Below are 24,697 nucleotides of genomic sequence, written 5' to 3'. Positions count from 1 at the left end.
CTAGATTATGTATATTCGTATTCCTTTTATCACACGCTTTCATTTGACCTAATAACTACTAATGTACGATTTACTAACCCTAATTTATTCCAAATCTATAAGTTACAGTCTCCTGTAATCACGATAACGTTTGACTTGATCTTGTATAAATACTAATTTTCATTTTATGATGTGATGAGGTCTGGTTTGCTTGTAAATGAACTACGTATATCTGAAATTCACAATTCACACAGAGGAGACTGTTATTTTTTATGAACTGAGTGGGCTGGGCTAAGCAAGAGGTTACTATATAGAGGACTAAAAGGACTCAGAGTAGACAAGAGAGTACTAGTGCTTCTTGACACGTCACTGGTTTAGCACACGGACAAGGTCAGAGAATTGATCATTTTTTCATGGGATATTTGACGGGTCATAGGATATAGCAATAAGATTAACATTTTCTTACAAATTTCAAACCACTAGCTTGATTGTAATGAAGAACATGTTGATCTGATGAGATTGGAGACAACAGACAGGAAACCAAAACCTAAACTCAATAGGGCGTATCTTATAGCCAAAATGATTGTCTTGTACAAAGAAACATCTTTTACGTAATCAAAAATTCATAGGTAACCGTTTAACATCACCACCAAATTTATATGCGTCTGCTAGAGTAATCACATTGACAGAGAAGAAAGAAAGGCCTATGTTCGATTCCAAGAACATACTCTAGAAATTCCAAGGACATCTGTTTGACACATGACATTAGGTTCACATAGAGAAATATTTGACGGTGAATAGTCGATAATCGAAATTTAGTCTTCATAAATTTGTTGAAACCATAACAATAGTTTGTCTTATGTCCGAGTTGTGTGTTCAAAAAAGAAACAATGTTAAATCTTTTCTTACCATTATAAAACAACTCTATCAAATAATTTTTTCGACACTTATTTTGATTGTATTACTTTCATTGCTTTCAAATGTATAATCTTATTTTATTTTTTATGTGTGTCATTCCCAATATACGTCAAGTTGTTTTTTCTACCCTATCACGTAATTGATAGACGTTTTAGCTATACAAGCCTTAGTAACTAATTTAGTGTTTTAGAACCTCTTCCGTACGGTATTTATCCGCAACATTGTGTTTCCTTTCAATCTTATAGACTTCATTGGGATCATCGATTCACTACAACGATATACAATCACGTATGTTAAATTTTATGATCAGCCTTGATTTTAAAATGTGTTAGGTGGTAAGCACCAGCTAATGAGAAACCAACACAACAAAATGAATTTGTTTTATTCTGCTCAAACCATTGTTCATCCTTTCTTCACAAAAAGAACTGATTTTTAATAAACAGAATAAGAAATTCACATCAACAAGGTACGCTTAGATTTCCGATTCACGTGTTTACAATTAACTTACTGTGTGGTGTGTGTGTGTGTTTGTGTTGGAAAACAACACAACTTTTATCAATAAATTTTTTTAAAAACAATTCGTCATGTAAAAGCAAAAATTATTTGCTAAAACTGATCACCTTCATGCAGTCTAAAACGTGATAAAATAAAATAAAACAGGGAGAGGGAGAGAGGTGGATGTTATACAAAATAAGAAAACGATTTCAGATGGAAGAAACAACAATGAGATTTGTTTCTATTCTAATTAGGAATAATACTGAAGTGCCAGAAAACTATTCTAATTATTCTGTTAATAGATTATCCGAAAAAAATTATATCAGTAAATAGTGACAGTATAATTTCATTAACCGACAAGCTTTATCAGGATGATTATGGTGATCAAGTTGTAAATCAATTGGAAATAATAGGGATTTTTGGTCCAGGGGGAATGCTTTGGGTATTTTATTGGGTATTTATTAACTGGGAAAACGTTGGAATTCTTGAACGGGGGAATCCTGAAAATCACAGGGAACTTCTGCAAGTTTCGCATTCAGATCAACCCCTAATCAATAAATACTTTGGAACAAACCCAATCTGTCAAGCCACATGAAAAAAACTAGTCAACCACAAGGCCAGAAGTCAATAAAACAAGAAGGTCAACGACAGTGAAAAGATAAATGAACACGACGAAACTTACGATGACAACAACTCACAAATAAGGGCATCAGAACGAATTGATTAGTGGAATAAGTAAAATATTCACTTTTACAAAAAATAGTTATTGATAACGAAAGCTCCGGAACTAAACCATTCAATAGGGAGAACTAAGAAACACCAAAACAAATTAATTCGGCCGGATTTATAACGTGGACACAAAAATAAAACATAGTAGCCGAATATGAAAACCTGCATTTGACGGCCTTGTCACAGATGAGCAATTCTTCTTCAACCACCAACTAGTCAGTCTGAAAGTTATCAAATGCTGCTTAATACGGAAGTTTTCACTATGTTATATATCAGACGTGCATTCAAGGCAGTATTTTACAACCTACAAATATGACACATTGGTGAACTATTTAAATATCATTGATACCGCTTAGACTAAAACGTTATTATGCTCGTTCTGATATTTACCAAAGCTTCAGTGGTATGTTTTCCATACAAACGACAAAGATTCAGTAATAACCATGATAAAAGCGTCAGACGTTCAATCTAACTTGCGGTATGGCATTTATCCACATGACATGTTTTATATTGTATGGATATATGAAAAGAAATTTAAGGTAATTCGATTCTTTATCTTTATATCCTCTTAATAAAATGTGTGTCTAATTACCAATAAACATATCTGTTATATTTCCATGAATGTTGTCTACTGAAAATGAGGTGTCAGATGACAGCACGATTCTAAATATACAAGATAGTCAACGACGAATAGACAAAAAAATTCGCGGATAGTTTTTCTCAACACAGAAGTATCGTAATAAACTCTCTCTTTCTCACTCACTCACTCACTCACTCACTCACTCACTCACTCACTCACTCACTCACTCACTCACTCACTCACTCACTCACTCACTCACTCACTCACTCACTCACTCACTCACTCACTCACTCACTCACTCACTCACCACTCACTCACTCACTCACTCACTCACTCACTCACTCACTCACTCACTCACTCACTCACTCACTTAATATAGTAAGATTCAAGACAAATATGCATCAAGATAAAGTCCACAAAGATCATATTAACAGAATGAGAAATAAAAATTAGTCAGATAGAAACTAATAAGAAGCGTGAATGGCAGACAACAACCAAACCAGATATTGAGAACATAATTCAAAAAGAACCAATAAAGATGAACAATGAAAAACTTGGAATAATATGAGGGCTAAGAATTTAGGGGTAGGTAAAGTAAAAAATACATATTTGTTATTCTGAGTGATTTTACCATATGGCATTCCAAGATGAGCGTATAGACCTTTGCCAGTAAACACTCATTTTTCAATGTTTTAGTACTGCGACCAATGACTTTATCGGATAGATTTAGTTGCCTTTGTATTATCTCCCATCTACTAACCAGTATTCTAATCAATTCAATTGGGAAAAGTTCGCGAAATTATAAACTTAGTCAGTCATGCACAACGTAGAGACTGGTACATGAGTAAATGGTTTGAGTTGCCACACCGCTTTAGTACAGAGATGAAATTGTCAGGGTCAGAATAGTTTACGTCAGTCAGTAACAACGTAGAATTTCGTACGTACGTACGTGCGTACATCAGTTCGAGTTGCCACACCACATTAGCACACAAATGCAGTGGTCGATTCAAATCCCGTAGTGGTAGAGGTAATAAGAGTATAAGCAGTAATCGGGAAGATTAGGGTTTGGAGATGTTATTTAAAGAGTATAATACAGTGAAATAAATTTGGGAAGAGAAAAACAAGAGACAAGGAGGAATGAGGAGATCAAAATTTGGGAGAACACAAAGAGTGTATGCAAATGCGCCATTGCAAACGATTTTGAGCCATGTCACTCAACGTCTCTAACCATCGGTTGCTATCATCTCGCGGTCCCCAACTAGGCAGTCTACACTTACTAACATGACTCAGTCCAATTGTCAGTGACTTCATGAACTTGTGCCATGTTTTGGTCTGGCCGCCCCTAACTTTCTTCCAACCTACTCCTATACCACTGAACATAGCACGTCGAGGTAGTCGGTGGTTGGGCATACGTAACACGTGTCCCAGCCATCTCAACTGATGAAGTTTCACTACTTCATCAATTGATTTGCCATCCTTACCTAGTACCCGTTTCTTAACAACTGTGTTACTTACTCGATGGTCCCATGATATACGAGCAATGTTTCGAAGACACCTATGATCAAATACTAGTAGCCTACGGATATCCTCTACTCTTACCGGCCATGTTTCACTGCCATAAAGTAGGACGGAACGAACTGCTGCGCAGTAAACCCGTCCTTTGGTTGGTAGACGGATATCTCGCCTACGCCATAAATGACGCACGTTGGCAAAAGCTAGTCGAGCATTCTGTATCCGTGCTGAGATTTCGTCACACACTAGACCACAAGGGATGATGAGACTTCCAAAATAAGTGAAGCGGTCAACACTCTCAACTACTTCACTCCCTATCACTAGTTCGGGTGTCGATGCAACCCAATCCTGAAGCAACATTTTGCATTTCGAGGGGGAGAATCGCATCCCGAACATGTTTGCATTGTTGCATAGAGTGGTCAGAAGACTCTGCATTTTGTCAGCGTCTTCACCAAATAAAACTATGTCATCTGCATATTCTAAGTCAACAAGTGAACCTCCCGGTACAAGTTCAACCCCTGGAAATTTAGATGAGGAGAGTGTTATCTCTAAAAGTACGTCGACCACAAAGTTGAACAAGAATGGGGAGAGTGGACCGAGATTTCGTCAGACACCAACCCAGGTTTGATGAGACCTCCAAGATAAGTGAAGTGATCGACAGTACACAACGCATAACCTCGAGACTACTTACCATGTGAGAAATACGCTATTAAGTCATGTAAGATAAAATACTAACAATCTACACACATAAACACAATACATACATAAATAATGATAACTAAGGGTCAAAATTCAGCTATAAACATGAGTTGGGATTCGATCCTATTTATAAGGTCAAACATTTTATTTGTTTGTTCAGGAACAAAAAAAACCCAGGAAGTTAGTGAATAATTATAGAGACCGAGAATAAATAATAATTGACTTGTAAATCAATAACTAATATAAGTACAAATAATTACTACTGTAAAGTGAAGTATTCGAAAATATACAAGCTTGATGACATAACATGACTCAAGTTATTATCTTTATACCCTAGAGTACGTAGGCATAACAGATTCGATACATAAACAATACAATAAGAGGGTGACTGCATCCACTAATCAACTCACAATACCAACATTTTCTCTGACCTCATTTCCATTCCCTTGGCCAACTACAGAAAATGTTCAAGTCGTGTAGGAAATATATGTGTCTTTTGTCTAGTTAGAGTTATAACAAGGATAAAATATGCGATTGGTACGATTTAAGGCAGACAAAAAGAATGTATGCAAAGTAACCTCTACTAGTCGATTGGTTGATATGTATAAACTCAAATACACTAAACAAGAGAAAACAATAGGGATAGAGGTGGACTACAAACTTACTATAACAATTAAGAGAGAAAAATCGATGAGATCAGTCTCAAATCTAATAATATCGATGAGATGTAGGGTGAGTCACATATGCATAAACTAACGTAGGTATATACAAAATCAATACATTTCGAGACCAATTATTTGTACAAAAAAGAAAAAAGCCTCAGTGTTATGTATTTTTAAATAGGACAAGTAGGAATTTTTATGCAAAGATGAACTAATTTTGTGGTAAAACTGAAAAAAACAATTGTTCACTGGACTGGTTAGTCCAGTCTAGACTTTGTTAAATCCTGAAAACCTAGATAGTATTTATACTGAAATAAGATGAAACTAGGCATGATTGATAAGAAATGACAAAACATTTGAGTATTTGTAATTATAAAGTAGTTCACAAATGAGATGAAGTTACAATTTTTTTCAATAGATTTTTTAGGGTTATATAGTTGCAGAGCAAGTGAGTTTACAATCTACTGAATGAATGAACTATGGTTACTAAATATTATAATTGGTTAGTGCTACTTTGAATTAGTTAAATATGATATAATTGGGGCTTTGATAAGAACCTCTCTTCTACAAATAAAAAACACGAACTGAAACGTCTTAAAAACTTAGTCAGCTGACGAAATTTGAAACGGGCTACTACTCCTAAGTACAAAATAACTCAAATACTGTCACATTTTAGTTGATGAACATTAATAAGACAAAAATTTTCATCTGTCTAACCATTGCGAGAATGAATCTCTCAACAATGAGATTTGAAATAAGCAATTACCATGCACCAAAAAACACAATTCCCATTACGTTAGTTGGTTATGTCTAATTTAGTGAACCTATGAATAGGGTCACGGATATCCTGTGTAATTATAATAATGTAATGGAATCTGACTGAATTCTCGGCATAGGGTAGTGGATAATATTGAATTTTATTGAAATCACGAACTAATCAGAGTTAGGAGATTAAAAATCTGGAAACACTGGGTAGCCGCTTCTTTACTAGTGACTAGCTTCTAGAGGAAATTTCCGATGAACCAGAGAGAACCCATGTCTAGTGCAGCTAAACCGTATCGAGTGTGAGGAAGGTACCTAACAAAGACCAAAAGTCCTGGGTTCGATTCGCGAGTGTGGGATCGTGGACAAGCAGTCATAAGGAGCCCCGTACTGGGACGAAACGGCCATCCAATCTTCCAAAGTTTCTAATGGTCGTCCAACTCTGACCCCTTTGCGATGTCAATATATATAAGGCTATCGATTAAAAGAACATCTTTAGGAAGAGATATGCGTTTAAACTTTGACATAGATTATTCTAACCAAAGGCATATTGTAATCCATAAGTGTTTTTATTATCTTAAGAGAATTGGTAACAATGATTTGGATGGACATTTACAGTCAGCAGCTATATATAAACACACATAACCACCAGTAATACTTTCTTAAATAAACTTCACTTCACTGATTTATCAAAAAATTGAATATCATAAATTACCAGGGTGCAACGTGGAAACTGAGTGATTTCCACTCGAGGATACTCAACAAGATTACTTGATAAGAGGTTTACTAAACACTATGATAAAATTTAGTTTCACTCTAAACTGTTTAATTGACACACATTTCAGGCATGTTTTGATGACAATCACATGATTCGAAGCAGTTAGTCCCTTTGACAAATTTCGATAGTGTAATAAGAAGACGAAGATTATCAGAACTATGTCGTATATTAGCTCAATAATTTCGGACAATACGACTACACATATACTTGTTAAGAACATTTATATATAAAAATAAAAAGTCAAATAGACTAGAAATGGAGGGTAAGAGGAGACAAGGATAATAAAGAAAATAGTGTGAAAACATTATTCGAAACAATTTGAAACCTCATCACTCTGGATAATTAGCTAATAATAATAATAGGTTCAAGGTAAGAACAAACTGTGTTTGAATGCACAAAGGGGTTTTGAATTTTCGTATGGCTAAGGCTTCAATAAACCATAAAACACGCCCGTTCATACTTTTGTACAACACCACAAAAGCCGTGTTAAGATCTGTTTCAACTATGTATTTGGTAATGGAGGATGATGAATGTTTATCCTTTACTCTTATCGGGTCATTAACAAGTATGTGTATGATCAGATTGTTCAAAATGTATTGCGATAAAATATCACATAGTTCTAATAATCTTCGTCTACTTATTACACTATCGAAATCACATGATTAAAAAAGTTATATTGTAAACAATACTGTAATACTATTGGTAATACTACTTCGCAGATCAAGCAGAACACGTTTTGTGAGGATCAACTAGTTTGCAAATTCATTATGTAATCAAGTTGATTTCAATAATTTAAACTTTAAAAGCAAAAACAGAAACAACTTATTTTAATATTAATCATTCACCACACTAAAAACATGCAACGTCGAATTACTTAGTCATAAAAAACAAAAAGAAAAGGCAAATGAAGATGTGGACAGCTTACTGCAATCCAAATCTACTCAGTTTCTTTGATAAGCAAACAAAATCTGAAACTTTGTTGAAAGAGAAAAAAATAACTAGAACAAAACTATAAGAGACAATTAAAACAATTAAGAATGAATGAGTTGTCAGCATCTCAGTTTTTCGTTTCACTCCTTTACAGAAGAACAGTTAACAGACATACAAACAGTAATCGATCTGTGAAAACAAAGAAAGCAATCTTGGACGGGAAGAAAAGAAGAGTAGAGACGGATAAAAAGAGAAAGATGAACAAAAAACAACATCAGCAACAAAGAAATCAACAACAAATGAATGTTAAATTATGATGAACTTACCATGAGATGAGGCATCAAATGTTGGAGTTTTTGTTAAATTACTGTTATACTGTCCTAGAGAAAAAGAAAATGGAAAATAAACTTGTTTTCACTAATACAGTTAAAATAAAATCACAAAGGAAGTTTGTTAAAAATTCAGAATGAAATGAATATATTATACTATTTTGTTTAAAATATTTGTTTTAAAATTAGAAACTGGATTGTTTATTTTTAAAGTGAGAACAAAAAATTTAATGGGATGAAGTGAATTCATTTCATTTTGTGCGCTCTAAATCCTCCATATACACAGAGATTTGTATAAATCAATAAAATGTTTCATAAATGTAATTTAGTGTGTAGCATGTTTAAAGTCAATTAGTTAACTGATAAAAAATAACTATGAACACTTTGTATATTCATACAGGTCTAATTTATTGGTGAACGGATAAAGTGAGAGATGATGAAAATAATAGCAACTGTCAAGAAAAAAAGTAACCATAGCAGTCATAATAATAATAGTTAAAGATGATATTAGAAGACAAAAGTACTTGGATGCTTACGTAAGTAAGGAGTCAAACATTTTTCGTGAATTATGTCAAAATAATGAGGCTAGTTATGTTAACAATAGCCTTTATCAGTAATTGACACTGGGAGAAATGGCTGACGACAACTAATAACAGCATCCGATTTCCCGGTTGTCATGACCACAAACAAAATCGAAATCTACTAATAAGACGCGACAGCACACTTTAACTGATATAATGTGTATGTTCTGGAAACGATTAAGGAATGAATGTCAATATACGGGTGAAAACAGGATGACACAAATTAAGAGGGAACCTTTAGGAAACAACTTAAAAATACATGATTCATAAGTTGTTTAGATTAAATATTGATACTGAATCATCAGTTGAGATGGCTGGGACACGTGTTACGTATGCCCAACCACCGACTACCTCGACGTGCGATGCTCAATTGTATAGGAGTAGGTTGGAAGAAAGCAATGGGCGGCCAGACCAAAACATGGCACAAGTTCATGAAGTCACTGACAATTGGACTGAGTCATGTTGGTAGGTGTAGACTGCCTGGTTGGGGACCACGAGATGATAGCAACCGATGGTTAGAGACGTTGAGTGACATGACTAAAAATCGTTTGCAAAGGCGCTGGTGCATTCACTCTTTGTGTTCTCCCTATTTCTAATATCTTGAATCCTCTTTGTCTTTTTTCTCTCTCCAAATTTATTTCACTGAATTATCTTCAAACCCTAATGTTTCCGATTACTGCCTATACTCTTACCGCCTCTACCACTACGGGATTTGAATCGACAACTGCATCTCTGTGCTAATGTGGTGTGGCAACTCGAACTGACGTACGTACGAAGTTCTACGTTGTTACTGACTGGCTGATTGATACTGAAATGGATGTTAATTATGTGAAGTGAAACCGGATGCGAAACTGACAGGTGATATTTTTTTACAATCCAGTATTATTGGCTGAATATACACCCTAATAGTCATAACTCTTGTAAGCAAAATAACTCATCGAGCAAGTGGGATAGTTACAACATCATGTATATTTTAGGATAACAGATATCAATTTTATTGCTATAGAATGTTTATTAAACAAGCCAATCACTAGTGATATATCTTGATATTTCACGTATCTTCGTATTCACTTAACAACCCAAATCAATTTGGAAATAATTAGAACAATTTCGACTTGATTAAAAAGTGTTACAATGTAATTTGTATCAAGATTCGGAAATGAACTATTCGAACTACGGGATTGATGCACTCACAAGTGAGGAAAGATGCGACTACAGCATGAATGCATTGATAAGTTTAACACACACGTATACATCTTAATCAATTAAAGACTTGAAAAATCTAGTAGAAATAGAGGATAATTATGGAACTTACCAAACGCCTTGAACAATACAAGATAATGTGGCTCACAATATGGATTGCCTTCCCATACACTGTATTTGCCCAAGCTATGAAAAGTTTTCAACAATAACGAATGAATGAAAAAACAAGTTGTGTCTAGTTGCAAAATTTAAGCAGTAAGCATAATTCAAAGGAAATATGGCAGTCGATAAGTAATTAACGCCAACTACTGACATGGATTGTGAAAATATATGACAAAAAACTAAGTATATTCAGTGTCTGACATGTAAACAGAGATAATTTATTAAATATGTTGAACAATGTACACGGTTGGCTAACTAGCTACAATGCTGAATGGTCAATTTGTTTCAACTTTGTAACAGGTACGTGAACATGTATGTGCATTTCGAAAAATGTCATACAGTGATCATCAATAAACATTTATCTTTAATCATCGTAAGTCTTATGTATATATTATTGCTTTGACTGTTACTGATGACCTAATCATGTTGCGTACGTAATTCACTAAGCTCATCGATAAGCTTACGTATATTAATGAAATAGGCAAAGCTTGTGAGTTGGAAGCCAAAAACTTATGTTCATGTCCATTGTAACTAATCAACGTGAAGTATCTAAAATTTTCCAGAGAACGGTGCTTAGCTATAAGCTCAAATGTGTACTTTAGTGCGAGAGTCAGAGACGTCACCAGTCGGGTAACGAAGCCCTTCTGTAGAACTGTGTCAATTATATAAATCTATTATCATATTTAGTCCCCAGATTTAGAAAAACATTTGGTTTACCAAATTAGTTTGATAATTCATTTTTTAAGACAGTTTGTACCGCTATATTTTAGAAAATTTTCTTTTCGCAACTTTTAAAGTTTAAAAGCAGATTTCCGTTCGTACAAAATACGTATTCATCAATTCACGTAGGCACCACTACAATGTTCACCTTTCACGGTTGATGTTGTATTACGATGACAAAATATTTTTTAATTCATATTTATGATTAAACCAGCGTGCAATGAGCAAATTTTATTATATAATTTGTGTTTAAAAGTTTGTATTCTATAGTAAATTTAGTATTTCAACACATTCCTAGGACTATTCTTCAGTGATTTAGCTGCACGAACACACTGACTAGATATATTCTGGACAAACGTTAACCCTTAAACCTTAAAAGGATATGTGAAGATTGGGTGAAACATCCGAAATTAAATGCCATTTACAAACTACAATTGTTAATTCCTTAACAGCCCTATTTTATAAAAATCTTTTTGATATTACTACACAAACTGTGTGATATATTTGTGTGCAAGTCTGACAGTTGGATCTATTCGTAGGCTAACTGTAGATATTATTGACATGATGAAGTAAGCTTATCCATGGTAAGTTTATCTCGTATTATAAAGTAGAAAGAAGAAAGTCTTGTTGAATTGGATTAGAGAAAACAATGCTATACATTTTGATGAATAATAATATTAGGGCTATCAATTCATCTCGGTAGAACTATGAAATGAATCAAGGTTTTCATCAAATATGACGAACTGTTTTAACATCTTGTGAATCTAGTCAAACCAGCTGACGTATATGTATATCTCTAATTGATATCAAAGACTTTTTATATATTTTAGTGTTAAGCTGATTGAAATGAGGCATGATATTAATTGATAAAATTTAATCAAATATTGTCCCAAATATGACAGAAAGAAATCAGCATAGTCTACTCATTGTATTGTGCAATACTCAGTATAAATATATAACCGTTAGGGTTTATCAGTTTTATATGAATCGCTGTTAATTTTAGCTGATGTAATTATCAATTATTATTATTGTTAACACTGTGACCTCAGGTACAACTTGAGTAATTGTCACGAATCATAAAGGATTTGAATGATAAGCCTATTTTGTAATTTACATACATATCCATACACACACATATCACAATCAACAATAATGATGACTGTCAAAATAACCTGACAATGGAGCAGTGTGTAGTAATATTATTACAATTGATAATATTACTACTTATTTGATGAATAGAAAGTAGAATATGCATTACATAAAATTATGGAGAAATTTAATCATCTCACATGCAATCGATATAGTTAGTTAGATATACATGCTACATACATACCTAATGTGATTAATTCTCCATTTTTTTTTACAAGTATATAACTCTTCTTTATAATCTGCTTCTATTTAAGTATTTGTGTACGCTAGTTTGAAAGTGTCCACCTTGACCTTATGCATATATATACATTGATATGAGAAAGCATACAGAAATTCATTGCTTTAACTCAGTAATTAGAAGATGGAATTAGTAATAAATTTTTAAATATATTAGAATAAAATGATCTGTGCAATTAAATTGTAGAATATATCAATATTAAAGTACATATTTTCTATCATTTAAATGACATTAAAACTAGTTCATAAAATACATTCATTCTATCTTTATGTATATATATATGCCATGTACTTTTTCAAATACAACTCATCTATCTACCTAGCCATCATCATTATTATCATCGCCAACACAGCTGAAATGTATAGTTAAAATGGCGATTTAGGGAAATGTATACATTTATAATGTAAAAGGTCTTTACTAAGTAGCAAACAGTAATTATCACATTCAATCGCGCTTTAGTACGCTAAATTCCTTGGATTTACCAGTATCAAAGCACCATGTTATTGTAAATAATTTGACCTTAATTACATTGTATTAGATAATGAATGCCACAAAGTACATTTATGCCTATCTGCTGAAATGAAACCAATTCAGCAAATTAAGAAAATGATAATAAATCCATACAAAACTATCACATTTTTTTGAGTTTCATACTAAGAGGAAACGACCGTCCAGTGGCTTCTAGTTTTCTATGGTGGTCTAGCTTCTATTGACTCATGAATTTAACTATTAAATTTTTTTGTATTCACTAAGAGACTTCAGACACAAACGGAATAGTGAAAAAACTAAAGCACTCGTATCTAAAACTATACATATGGTTGTGTCCTAAATGATATGTTTTGAAAGAAAGTTAGGAGCCGAAAACCGAAAAGTTGAATCTGTTCACGAAGTCAGTGACTACTGGACTTAGCCATGTTCGTAGGTTCAGACTGTATGATTAGGGTGCGGGTGATTATCGTAACCACAAACCCCTACTGGTAGGTTTAGGATCCAAAAAGGGTAGCCGTGTTTATACAGCAAACCGTCTACAACGATAGGCAACTACACTGTTGGGCTATGATTTCAAGATAAAATATCAATCGATAATGGATTTCAGACAGGCAGATGCTCTCTGAAGATTAATTGGTCCTCGCATAAAACAAGAAGAGGGGGTGGTTGTAGCTGCCGTAGAATCTGAGGCCGAAGTTCTCACAGTGTTGACAGACAGTTTATGGACTGCCGGTCACACTCGAAGCTATTAAAGAAGCTAGTGAGAAGGATAATACGGTGAAAATCGTTCGCCACCATATACTCAACAAGTGGCTTTCACCACGACTTCATGGAGAGCTTTCACAATACACTCGTCGGTGAAACTCCTTGCCAATTGTCCATCCATGAATCATGTTTGGCTACCGGATTGTTATCTCCAGAATTCTTCGACATAAAGTTCTTAAACATTTCCATAGCAGGTATCTGGGAATAAGTAAAACGAAGTTGCTGCCTCGGAATCACGCATACTGACTATCAATGGACCGTTATATAGAACAAAGGTATCGTAGCTTTGGTCCTCGTCTAGATTCCGCAAAGAATTCGACCAAAGCAGAACCCAAACCACGGCCAAAACCGGATGGACCTTGGCAAAGAGTACATGGTGATTTTGCTGGTTCAATACAATACAGAAACTACTTGGTTATTGTGTATGCTTTCACGAAGTGGCCAGAAGTATACGATATGCCGAACAATAAGAAAATTGTCAAGTATTTGCTTGTTTCGTGGTTCCGGAGATCTTGGTAAATGACAATGGCATTCAGTTCATATTGTCCGTTTTCAAACGGTTCTGCAGTGAAAATGGCATTACGCATCCACAATCTCCTCTGTACCATCCCCCATTCGAATGACCAACAGAAAGATTCTTGGATACAATGATGATTTCGCTTTTACTAAAAAATATAAATACCTAAGTGTTTTGTTCCATGTTTGACACTGTTTGGAATAAGATTACTTCCTATTCGTCTTTTGTCTTCTAGTTTGAGACTTGGAAGGTTCCAGAGTTTGAGTGCTCAAGTTGTGCGTGGTACAACAAGAATACAAGCTCTAGATATAACACTATGTTTCATCATTCAAATATGTATACATTTCAGTGTATGACGAGGATTCTCAGAAAATATGCGTGAATACAGTAATTTTGATTACAAACAAAAATGAGTTGGGAAGCAACAAAAAAGTAGTGAGCAGTGAAAAGTTTTGTACATAACTGATATTCTTTATTAATGCACACACAACTCTAAACGGAATAGAAGTTGTAACCTACGAGTCTTGTAGGTGTACATTGATGAGAATGTGGCCAAATTAAAATGAAACAGCTATTCAGTTGTATATGCTTCCCAACATATCTTTAACTGATGTCACTTCATTATGTAAACAACTAATGGACAAAAACATATATCACACGATCTACAGTGAGATACAGAATCCCATAAATCGTCTACAGATGTGGTGAATACTATTAGAAAGATTGCTTGTAAGTAGTATGCAGCAGAACGTGGCGTCGAAGTTGTCACAGTTGTAAGACGGAGAGAAGAGTTCGGATTGCAGGAAACACTGCAAGATGCAAGTGGATGGTAGAAGGCTATGTATACATACTATAGCTACATTGTAATTTATCATAATAAACATTTCTTCTGCCCACTGCCTTGTTCTAAATTTGGTGTCGCTGGCAAGAATCAGGAGGAAAGTGCTGCGGCCAGAGCCATTTGAAAGTAAAGACGTAAAGAGTTATCTGAGCCAATTCTAGGACATGGTAGCACTGGTCGATGAGGAGGAGCAATGGGGAAAGGTGATAGTTTTGGGGACACAAGTGCGCAGCAGGGTGGAAGTGGCACCAGATGGTATCGCTCTTGTTGATGGGGAGGAATCATAGGACGTCCTCGTTTCTCGAACGCTGATGGAGTTCGAAAGTCTGGCTTAGCAGTAGGAAGTATTATAGAAGTTTAAAGTTATGCACTTTGTGCCAGACGGAGACTTACTTGTATTGGCATCTACGTTAGCTAACTTGCTTCGATGTACATTACCCGCACTAGAAGAGGAGTCGAGAGAACAGTTGCTGGCATCTTAATTCCTAGAGAGTGTCCCAGAGATGATAGACCAACAGTTTCGGGTAGCGAATGCCGCACAGCCAATGGACATCTAGAAAATGACTAGAGCAGCTACACAACTGAAGAGTTTGGCTGTGTCATCAGTGACGAACGACTTCAAGACGTCAGTCTCCATGGTGGGGTGCGTTGAAGGATCTCCGACAATAAGTAGCAGTTCTCAACCACTGGAAAATAATTTTTAGCGATCATCTGTGCGGTAGACAAATGGAGATCGTACATAGATGGTCAACGATTCTACTACAATGTGTAAAAACAGCACAAGACCCCCAGGAGGAAATTATCACGACAGACGTTTCACGTGCAGAAGTGTGGTTTTACGATTGGTCAAATATTGAGGGGAGAAAATACGGTTGCAGATAAACTACTGCGACCAGAGAACGACCGCGATTTACCCGAAGTGGTTTTCGGAGTCAACACAGTGCAGTCGGACCCAGAAACACTTATTCATTGTTAGGATCCCGAATCAACGCTCAAGGCAGCGAGGCGAGCGCTAGCCGAAGGAACTTACGCTAATACACCGAAACTAAACCAGGATGTAACCACACTTTTCAACCAGATAGATCAGTCAAGTCTGAATGCTGCGGGAATGCTAACTCGAAGTGGAGACGACAGGAGCTAAGTAGTGGTAATCACGAGACAATTACGCTGTGAGGTGATCGGCGAATGCCACCAACTGGCGCATACAGGTGTTGGGAGAACAACTGGCCTCTTACGAAAAAGTCTATATCAGCCAAGGCTGAAGGGGGACGTGAAGATATATGTACTTGCATGACCCCAACACCAGTTAATCAAGAGATATAGATGCGTATGCATACCTCTGCCACCAATTCCTGCGACAACTGTGAGAGGTCTAGGGTCGGTAGACGTTATTGGATTGTTTCCTCAAGCATATAAAGGGAATCAGTACCTGTCGGTACACGTTGGCTAAACATAATTGCAATTCCTGACCAACAGGGAAAGACAGTGAAGGAGGTAGTAATTCTACACATTATAGCGGACCATGGAGTTCCGAAAATGGTATTCACAGGTCAAAGTTCATGTTTTGATAGCTATGAGTTTACATCTTGCCTAAGTCACCTGGAGATGAAAAGAATCTGAACAAATCCATATTATCTACAAATTAACGGGCTGACAAAACAAGATGATCACACATTGAATAAATGGCTGAGGGCAAAATGGAGGTAACTGAGAGGCGAAACAACCAACGATATAACAGGCATATTATGCCTCAATCAAACAAACTATCAGAAAGTCGTCTTTATAGTTGATATACGACAGACAATCATCAAGTAATAAACAGTTATTTTAGTAAACTTCAGATGGGTCAGTTGGATAGACAAAACTAATGTTAATATTCAAAATAGAAACCACTGTCTAGGAATTTAAACTAACCAATAACTAATGAGATATGCATACATGGTTAATGATTCTACTCGACTATCCAAGTCGAGGTTTGAGGAGAAGAGGGTTTCAAACATGAAACTCAATTATCAACACTCAAGTGTTCTAATCAATGATTTAACGCTGCAACAAAAAATCTGAAACTCAACTAGTTAGTTCCATTTACCTGGAAGGTTTTAAATAATTAACAAGAATGAATAGTCATCATTATTATTTGACAACAAACTACCTTAGAACACGGTGACATTGATGACACTTGAAACAGCTCTTATGATAAACTCGACCAATAGTCTGTAAAGCTTCTAAAGGATAGACCACTTCTGCACAAGCATGACACCTTGGTTGTTCAATTGATTCTCTTGTTGGAAGCTAAAATAAAACAAAAATCTTTATGTATATACAAATTCTTCAATTATTCAGAAAATTATATAGAACCAAGGAGACAAAAATTAACGAAGCATGAAAGATTGGAACTAAATAACTAAAAATGAATAAAGGCAAACAAAGAGCGAGCAATGGGAAATAAAATTATATGATGTCATGCGTGAAATCAAAATGAAGAACTTTGTTTTCATGGTATTCCTGCTTCAAAGTCAACTGGTAAATATTTTTCATCAAATCTAATGCATATATATGCATGTACAGATAAATTCATGATTAATCCAACATTATAAAGGTAAGCTGAAAATTAGGACATAAGTTGTTAAAGAAACTCAACTGATATGATATATTTTTACAAGAACATATATATATACCTTGTTGGTGTACTGTTATACATAGACTTGACTGAAACAAGAGTAAATGTATTGACTAAATCTATTATACACTTAAATATCGTTAATTCAAACATGTTAATTAACATGGAAATAAGAAAAAAATATTAAGATCAGAATTAAAATAAATATTTCAGTAGATTAAAAATGAACTTTAAATAAAAATAAATGATAATTGACTAGTTGTTTTGATTACCGTCATCAACGTACTACTCATGTCAATATTTTTGTCCATTTTGGAACCCTATATGATATTTTTTTTGAAGAATAGGGTAAAAAAACTGAGTTACTTAATAATATTTGAAACAAAATTATAGTTCATGTAAAGATATGTTAACAATTAAATTTATTTAGTAGTACGTTTATTAATAGTATATATAATCAACCAGAATTTAAATGAATATTAATACTATTGTTAAAATATTCATGTCTCCGGTATTCCTTTTTCATATTGTATTGATGGAATTAAGAAAAAAATTTTCAATGGTTGAGGTCATGAGTCAGTTGAAGCTAGACCACCATGGAAAACCTGGAAGCACTGGAGTTCTAGTGAGAAGTAGTGACCAGTGGAGTTCGACCAGGTCTGTTGTGAGATAGTAACTCACTGAAGACAATGGTGGATGTGTCGCTCAATTTCGTGGATTAGTTGAAGTTAGACATTAACACCGTTGGATGCCGGCTCAGTGGTCTAGTGGTTAAGTGCTCGCGCGCAAAACTAGTAGGTCCCGGGTTCGGATCTCGCAGGGGGCGAGGTCAAGGATGCGCACTGCTGAGGAGTCCCATGATGAGAAGAAACTGACGTCCAGTGCTCCCAGGTTTTCCATGGTGGTCTAACTTCAACTGACTCATGATCTTAACAATTGAAATTACTATAATATCCACAAAACTCATTTGATATTTAAAAAATTGTTAATAATTTTCAACTTAAAATGTTTCCATAATATTACATTTATTTGGTTGTATATTAGTAGGGTAATTCCAGTAATCAGTGATTGTGTATTTAAAAAATAATGGATATTCTAACTAATTTAACATGTAAAATATTTGTAAATTTGATAAAAAGTGAATTCTAGCAATTGCACACAAAATGTTAGAAATAAAACGTAATTAAATATAATTAAATTATTTTTTAAATATTTGAAGTATGTATTACTTTGTACAAATAGATTCGAGCACGCAAACAATGTTCGGGCATGGTATAGTAAGTACCTAAAATGACGGCTATCAGTGTTAATTACTTTGATTTTTTTATATTTCAAGGTATCATTGATTTATTAAACAATACTTTTATTACTGAAGCCTTCACTGATAATTAACTTTGGGTGAAGACAAAGTATAAACATTTTTTTATTATTTGCTTTCACTCTGTATAGCAACATTGGTTTAGCCGACAAGTCAATAGGTCTTGAGAAAAATCCCCGAGTAAGGAGTCAATAAAACACATTATTTAAGTGTTTAACTGTAAGCAATTTAAAAGACTTAATCAATTTATACTCAGAACATTTTTCAACCACAATTAAGAGCACTTAAAATTATTCATTTCTCTGTAAATACTATCAATAAAGTGTATTCAGTCAAAAAATGAACAACAAATTCGTAATTAAGTACCAGTTTGTGTAATCACACTTGTGTGTATCGTGGTGATAACTACCAGGTTGCTCAAACCGAACTAGATGGAACCTGGGGTTTAACGTTTAAACCAACGATCAATAACCATTAGACCACTGTTCTCCAACTAATTTATTTTTTATGTTACATGTATTCAACGTACATTAAGTTTATATGCAATTCACCTAACTTTACTTTGAAATGAAATCGATTGTCATGAATGAGTATTTTTATAATGACACCCTCTCCAGATTACAAAGCTTTCAATATAATATTTACATCCGACTTCCTTAAATGAAACTTCAAAAATAAATGGTGTTAGCATGATATAATTAATAGTGAGTTTTGCCTTCATTGGATTAATTGATTTTCCTACTGAGTACTGTGTGAACAAATTCCACAACTTCCTGCTGGTGAACATATTCCCGGATATTTCGGTCACTACCACCATGTTTATGTTCCACTTGATACATTTAGTTTAATTTTCTATCCTTGACTACAGTTCGACTGGAATCACAATCTTAATGGCTCCAGTATTTTAGTCGAAATTAAGTTTATTAATGATCATATCCACCGTTAATAAAACCTATGGGTGTATATTAGATCATGGAACTACCGATTATTATTCTCCTTAAAGTGTAGCTAATCATTCAAAGATTCACTCTTAAAATGACTAGCTAGTTGGATGATTAAGCATCCACCCTACTCAACGGAATGTTTATGTAGAATACCAATAAACAAGCTAACAATCTAATAGGAAGAACAGTACTACTAATAAATATATACTAACGACATTTATTGGTATACATTAACGATACATATGCCCTTTTACACAGATATAAATCTATGCATTGTTATAAAGCCAAGGTTACAGACACCTCTTTTCAAAATAGCCATTTACAATTGACTGTTATAGCACTAGTTAGCCAAGATTATTTTTAAGCAACAAATAACTAATTGGGTTTATTTCAAATTTGCCAACAGAAACGAATTTACATGATAAAAATGGCGTTACACTGGTACCAATAGATATACATATTTCCATGATGAGAGATAGAAAAAAAAAATACCGACGGTGAGTAATAAGAGTTAGGCAAGCATAACACTGTAAAAATGGCGGCTAATTTAATGGAAATATTTCAAGATAGGAGCAACAAAAGCATTAGATAAAAAAGCATAAACTTCTGATAAGTATGAGGAGTTGAAAAATACCTACACTGTTCATCAGATGTATTAGTGACAGAAAAGAATAGTAACATTTAAATATTTTACAAATTATCATTACCAACTTGTGAAGTAAACTGAGACTAGCCAAAAACTAAGAGCAAATCCACAATAGTAATATTATTATTACCATTAGTACTATCATTAGCAATAATTACTCAGGGGTATATATATAAGATCCTACCAGTTGGCTACTTAACCAATTATTTAAGAGTTGAAAAAAAGAATATATTCGGACTACTTTTCAGTTACATCATGGATATTAAACGAGTGATAGGACGCTGATACACAACTAACTAGTCACTAATTATACAGCATAAATCAAGATCGTATGGAAAGTGATAGATAGAAAAAGCATAGAATATACATATCATCACATTATATCATGACGAGTTGAAAATATTGACAAATAGATTCCAATTTAATCCATATACTTTTGGCACAAGCTATGCGGAAACCTGAAGGTCCTCGACTCGATCTCTGGTGGGATCATATATACGGACTTCTTAGAAGTTTCTTACTAGAACAAAAGACCTGTTCAGTGCTCTCTGATTTTGAATGGTATCTCAATCAGTGTCAGCCTGTGACGAAAACCACCTCTTAATATGTTTGATCTCCATAAAAATAATCGCAATTACACTAGTTAGTTGGCATTCGGGTCAGCGATATCGACTTTTGCCTGAACAGCACTTTAAAGTTCAACTATAAGAATTTACTGCTAAATAGGTTACTATAATTTTACAAACTCAGGACTTTAATAGATTCATCAACAAATACTTTCCCCAATGTTTTATAATTATTGGCTAGTAAAATTCTTATCAGAATTTAATAGAAATCTGGATAAACAGAGTTCATTGATTGAAAACAATCGAGTGAAATATTTCAGCTGGAAAACAGAATTAATTACTATAGTGACTCAATAATATCAAAAAGTGGACCTATTTCATTAACAGTCTACTAAATTAATTCATTATTTTCTTAAAAAAGTATAATCAAGAAAATTAAGCTAGACCAGTAACTGACTAATTAGCACGACAGATAATACAATATACCAATAATTTTACATGTGATGATAAGCAGTCAGTGGTATAGCGAAAATGGTTAGCTGTAAATGTTGGTCGTGTTATGTAGATCTTACGAAAATAATTAAGTCGGATCAGAATTTATTGTTTTAGTGAATTAGGTGTTAGATGGCTGTTAGTTAACAATGTAAAAGTTCCGTTGATTGAAGGCACAATAGTTCAAACTAATTGAACGATGAAAAGACTAATAAAGAACGTGAAATTTACGCCAAAGGGTTGCACGCCACATCGATTGGACTTACTATCAAAGATGGACAAGTACGCCATCTTGTACGATCCTCTAAATTATCATCGGGTACAACACTCATTGTAACTAAACTTTCAGAATCGCAATAATTTTGCGTCGTCTGAGATTGGTGCTTTAAATTCTCTACGTTTATATGTTGTTCTTCAGTAATAAATCGTTCTAGTGGTATGGTTCGTAGACGAGTTTCACTAGGTAATTCATGATTTGTTCCATTGTTCATATCTTCAAACTCTTCTGTTTCAGCGAATTCATTGTAATAATTACAACCAATACCTAACTAAGAAATTGAATTTAAGGACAAAAGCGATAACGATTATAACGACAATTTTCACTTGTTTTTCTAGTTAATTAAAACCTTACCAAATATGGATGCCGATAAACTTGTAGTGATAACAGTGTATAATGTGAATAACAGAACTTTTATGGACTTTTTTTGACAAAACATGATGTCAATCAATCACTAAACAAAACTTACTAATGAGTACTTCAAATATTTCTTTTGTTAGTAGTTATTTGCTAAACAGTAGTATACAGCTTGTAGCAAACAAACTATCTAGACTACAGTTTATGAACGACATTTGACGTTGGGAAAATGTTACCACTTATCTGGCTTAAATAAGGTTAGAAAATAGGATCAACTGTTAGGTTTATCATAACGAACTGACACCAGCTGTAGTGCAGTCATGACATATAGCAATATGAATGTGATGAATTTCAGACAGAATTCCAACAGGTGCTATTCGATTTGCTCGTCTATAGATTGTAGTCTCGCTCGAAAAATGTTCCCTACTAATTGAAGTAGCAAAATTGGTAAACATGATATAAAATTCTTTAAAAGTGAACCAAATAGTGATCAAATTTGATCAGAAATTTCATATGCAACTTAATAACCATATACGCAGATCCATGTAGTAGACCATAAAATATCATTACTGATAAAGTATAGCTAAGTAAACTTTACTAAGTAGGAACGAACCAAAGACTTTCTCGTTATTTAGTTAAACATGTTAACTAATAAGTCACAATATCACAAGATGAGCAAAATATGCCAAAATGTTTTAATTGAATGCAACTTTGCTTAACGTATTATTAGATAATTGAATTAAATGTAGATAGCGATGAACTATGAGATGATTTCATCCAACATTGATCGCCACCATTAACATGAACAAAATATTACATTGTTTAGATATTCGAATGTATGAAGCGCATATAGAAAGCTACAAAATATTCGAGGCAAGTGCATAACAATCCTTCCACACACATACACATATTAAACACTCATTTTATTGAATAATTTTAATAACTAACAAACCAGCATTCATCAATTAACCTAGTTTTAAATAAGAGGAACGTAAAAATACCAAACTGGGTTTATTACCTATATATATGCTTCACATGTAGGTACAGCTAATATGTAAACAGATCACTAAATACTAAAACAATAACCATGAGCTTATAATGTTGCTTTATTATTTTAGTTATAATAAAAAAGGTAGATGTTCGTGGAATTTCTAAGCACATCCTAGAGAATCAGGTTTTCGGAATGAGAGTTTCATCAAGCCTAATTCAACCGTATGAGTACGGTTTACAGTTGAGATCAGATTTTCAGGATACGATGTATCATCTAATAAGAATTATGTATTTGAACTTATTCTAAATTATTTAAGGTGCGTAAGAATGATTGCATTCACTCTCTCACTGTCCCTCTTTTTACACATTCATATATGCATTTGTGTTTTTGTGAATTGACTAACAAATTATCTCATCTTTTCGTAGGTATGAATAAACCCATAACTTATGAGAGATATTCCAAAGTTCATTTAAATTCCATTCGATATGGCTGACAGAATATAATAATAATACTAAAACCTTGTGCAATAGATTATGTAACGGTATTTAAAGTTGCAGGAGTTTGAAATAAATGATTAAGGAATACAGAACAACAATCGGTTCGATAGATATAATATTGATGTTCGTCATTAATTGGTGGAAAATAAAGGATTAGTTTATGGGAACGATAGATATTGATTTGAAACTATTAATTCTATGGTCTTTAATCGTTGTTACTTGAATACGGCTTGAAATCAAATGACTAAACCTGTACTTATTAAGTGAGAATAATATTCGAGATGGTAGGATGCGCCCAAATAAATGGCAAGACTTTAGAATTAGCCTAACCGTTTTGATTGATACAAGTTTAGAATCTTGTCAGTTAATTAACAATATTATCGAAAAAGATACATTAGTCAGTGAAATAGTTGAGAGAAATTGAGTCAACCTGACAGTAATTTAACATCAAGAACTAATATTGATCGATAATTTGGTAAGGGTCAAAAAACCTTTACCAAATGGACCTCTTATGTAATCAAGAATTTTTAAAAACAATGGAATCACATAACCCATTTCTCTGGACAAGAAACCGGTGGATAATCACTGAGTGGTGTACGATTTATGTAGTGCAATCCTAGTGGCAAGTGTCAGCGACTCAGTAAGTAGATTGCTGTGTATGCGTAAACCAACCGTCTCAGTCAAAAAAGGTTCAGAAATGAAATGATAGACTGATACCCAAAAATGATTTAGTCATGCTACGAATTCACTGAAATGAAAACTATTTATTTATGCAGTTATCCATTAATGGCATGATGGAACTCTTTGGAGCTTCAATAAATGTACGTTACGAACATGTGATCTAGGAACTGAGTTAAAAGTTACACATACGACTCTGTACTTACAGTATTTACATTACTACTGTACTTTTGGCAAAGAAACCACCTTGAATACACTTCCCAAACATGTGCT

At 34.0% G+C, this 24,697-nt stretch overlaps 1 protein-coding gene across 4 annotated transcripts in view; it reads right to left on the bottom strand.

Moving 5' to 3' along the window:
* The window catches only part of LIMA1_5 (LIM domain and actin-binding protein 1), a 69,204-nt gene that overhangs the window by 25,204 nt on the left and 19,303 nt on the right, over nucleotides 1-24,697 (bottom strand). The window contains exons 6-9 of one of the 4 annotated variants that reach the window (XM_051215866.1): nucleotides 21,891-22,172; nucleotides 17,191-17,330; nucleotides 10,270-10,343; nucleotides 8,371-8,424 (exon numbers count right to left, since the gene is read on the bottom strand). In XM_051215866.1, the coding sequence (XP_051066408.1) occupies nucleotides 8,371-8,424; nucleotides 10,270-10,343; nucleotides 17,191-17,330; nucleotides 21,891-22,172 (550 nt within the window). Of the gene's footprint in view, nucleotides 1-8,370; nucleotides 8,425-10,269; nucleotides 10,344-12,372; nucleotides 12,480-17,190; nucleotides 17,331-17,930; nucleotides 17,979-21,890; nucleotides 22,173-24,697 lie in introns of all 4 variants that reach the window. The other 3 variants (XM_051215869.1, XM_051215868.1, XM_051215867.1) reach the window with 3 other exon arrangements.

The sequence above is a fragment of the Schistosoma haematobium genome, chromosome 4 (assembly GCF_000699445.3).
Source record: "Schistosoma haematobium chromosome 4, whole genome shotgun sequence".
NCBI lineage: Eukaryota > Metazoa > Platyhelminthes > Trematoda > Strigeidida > Schistosomatidae > Schistosoma > Schistosoma haematobium.
Note: the sequence above shows the minus strand (reverse complement) of the source record. Positions and strands in the feature narration are given on the sequence as shown.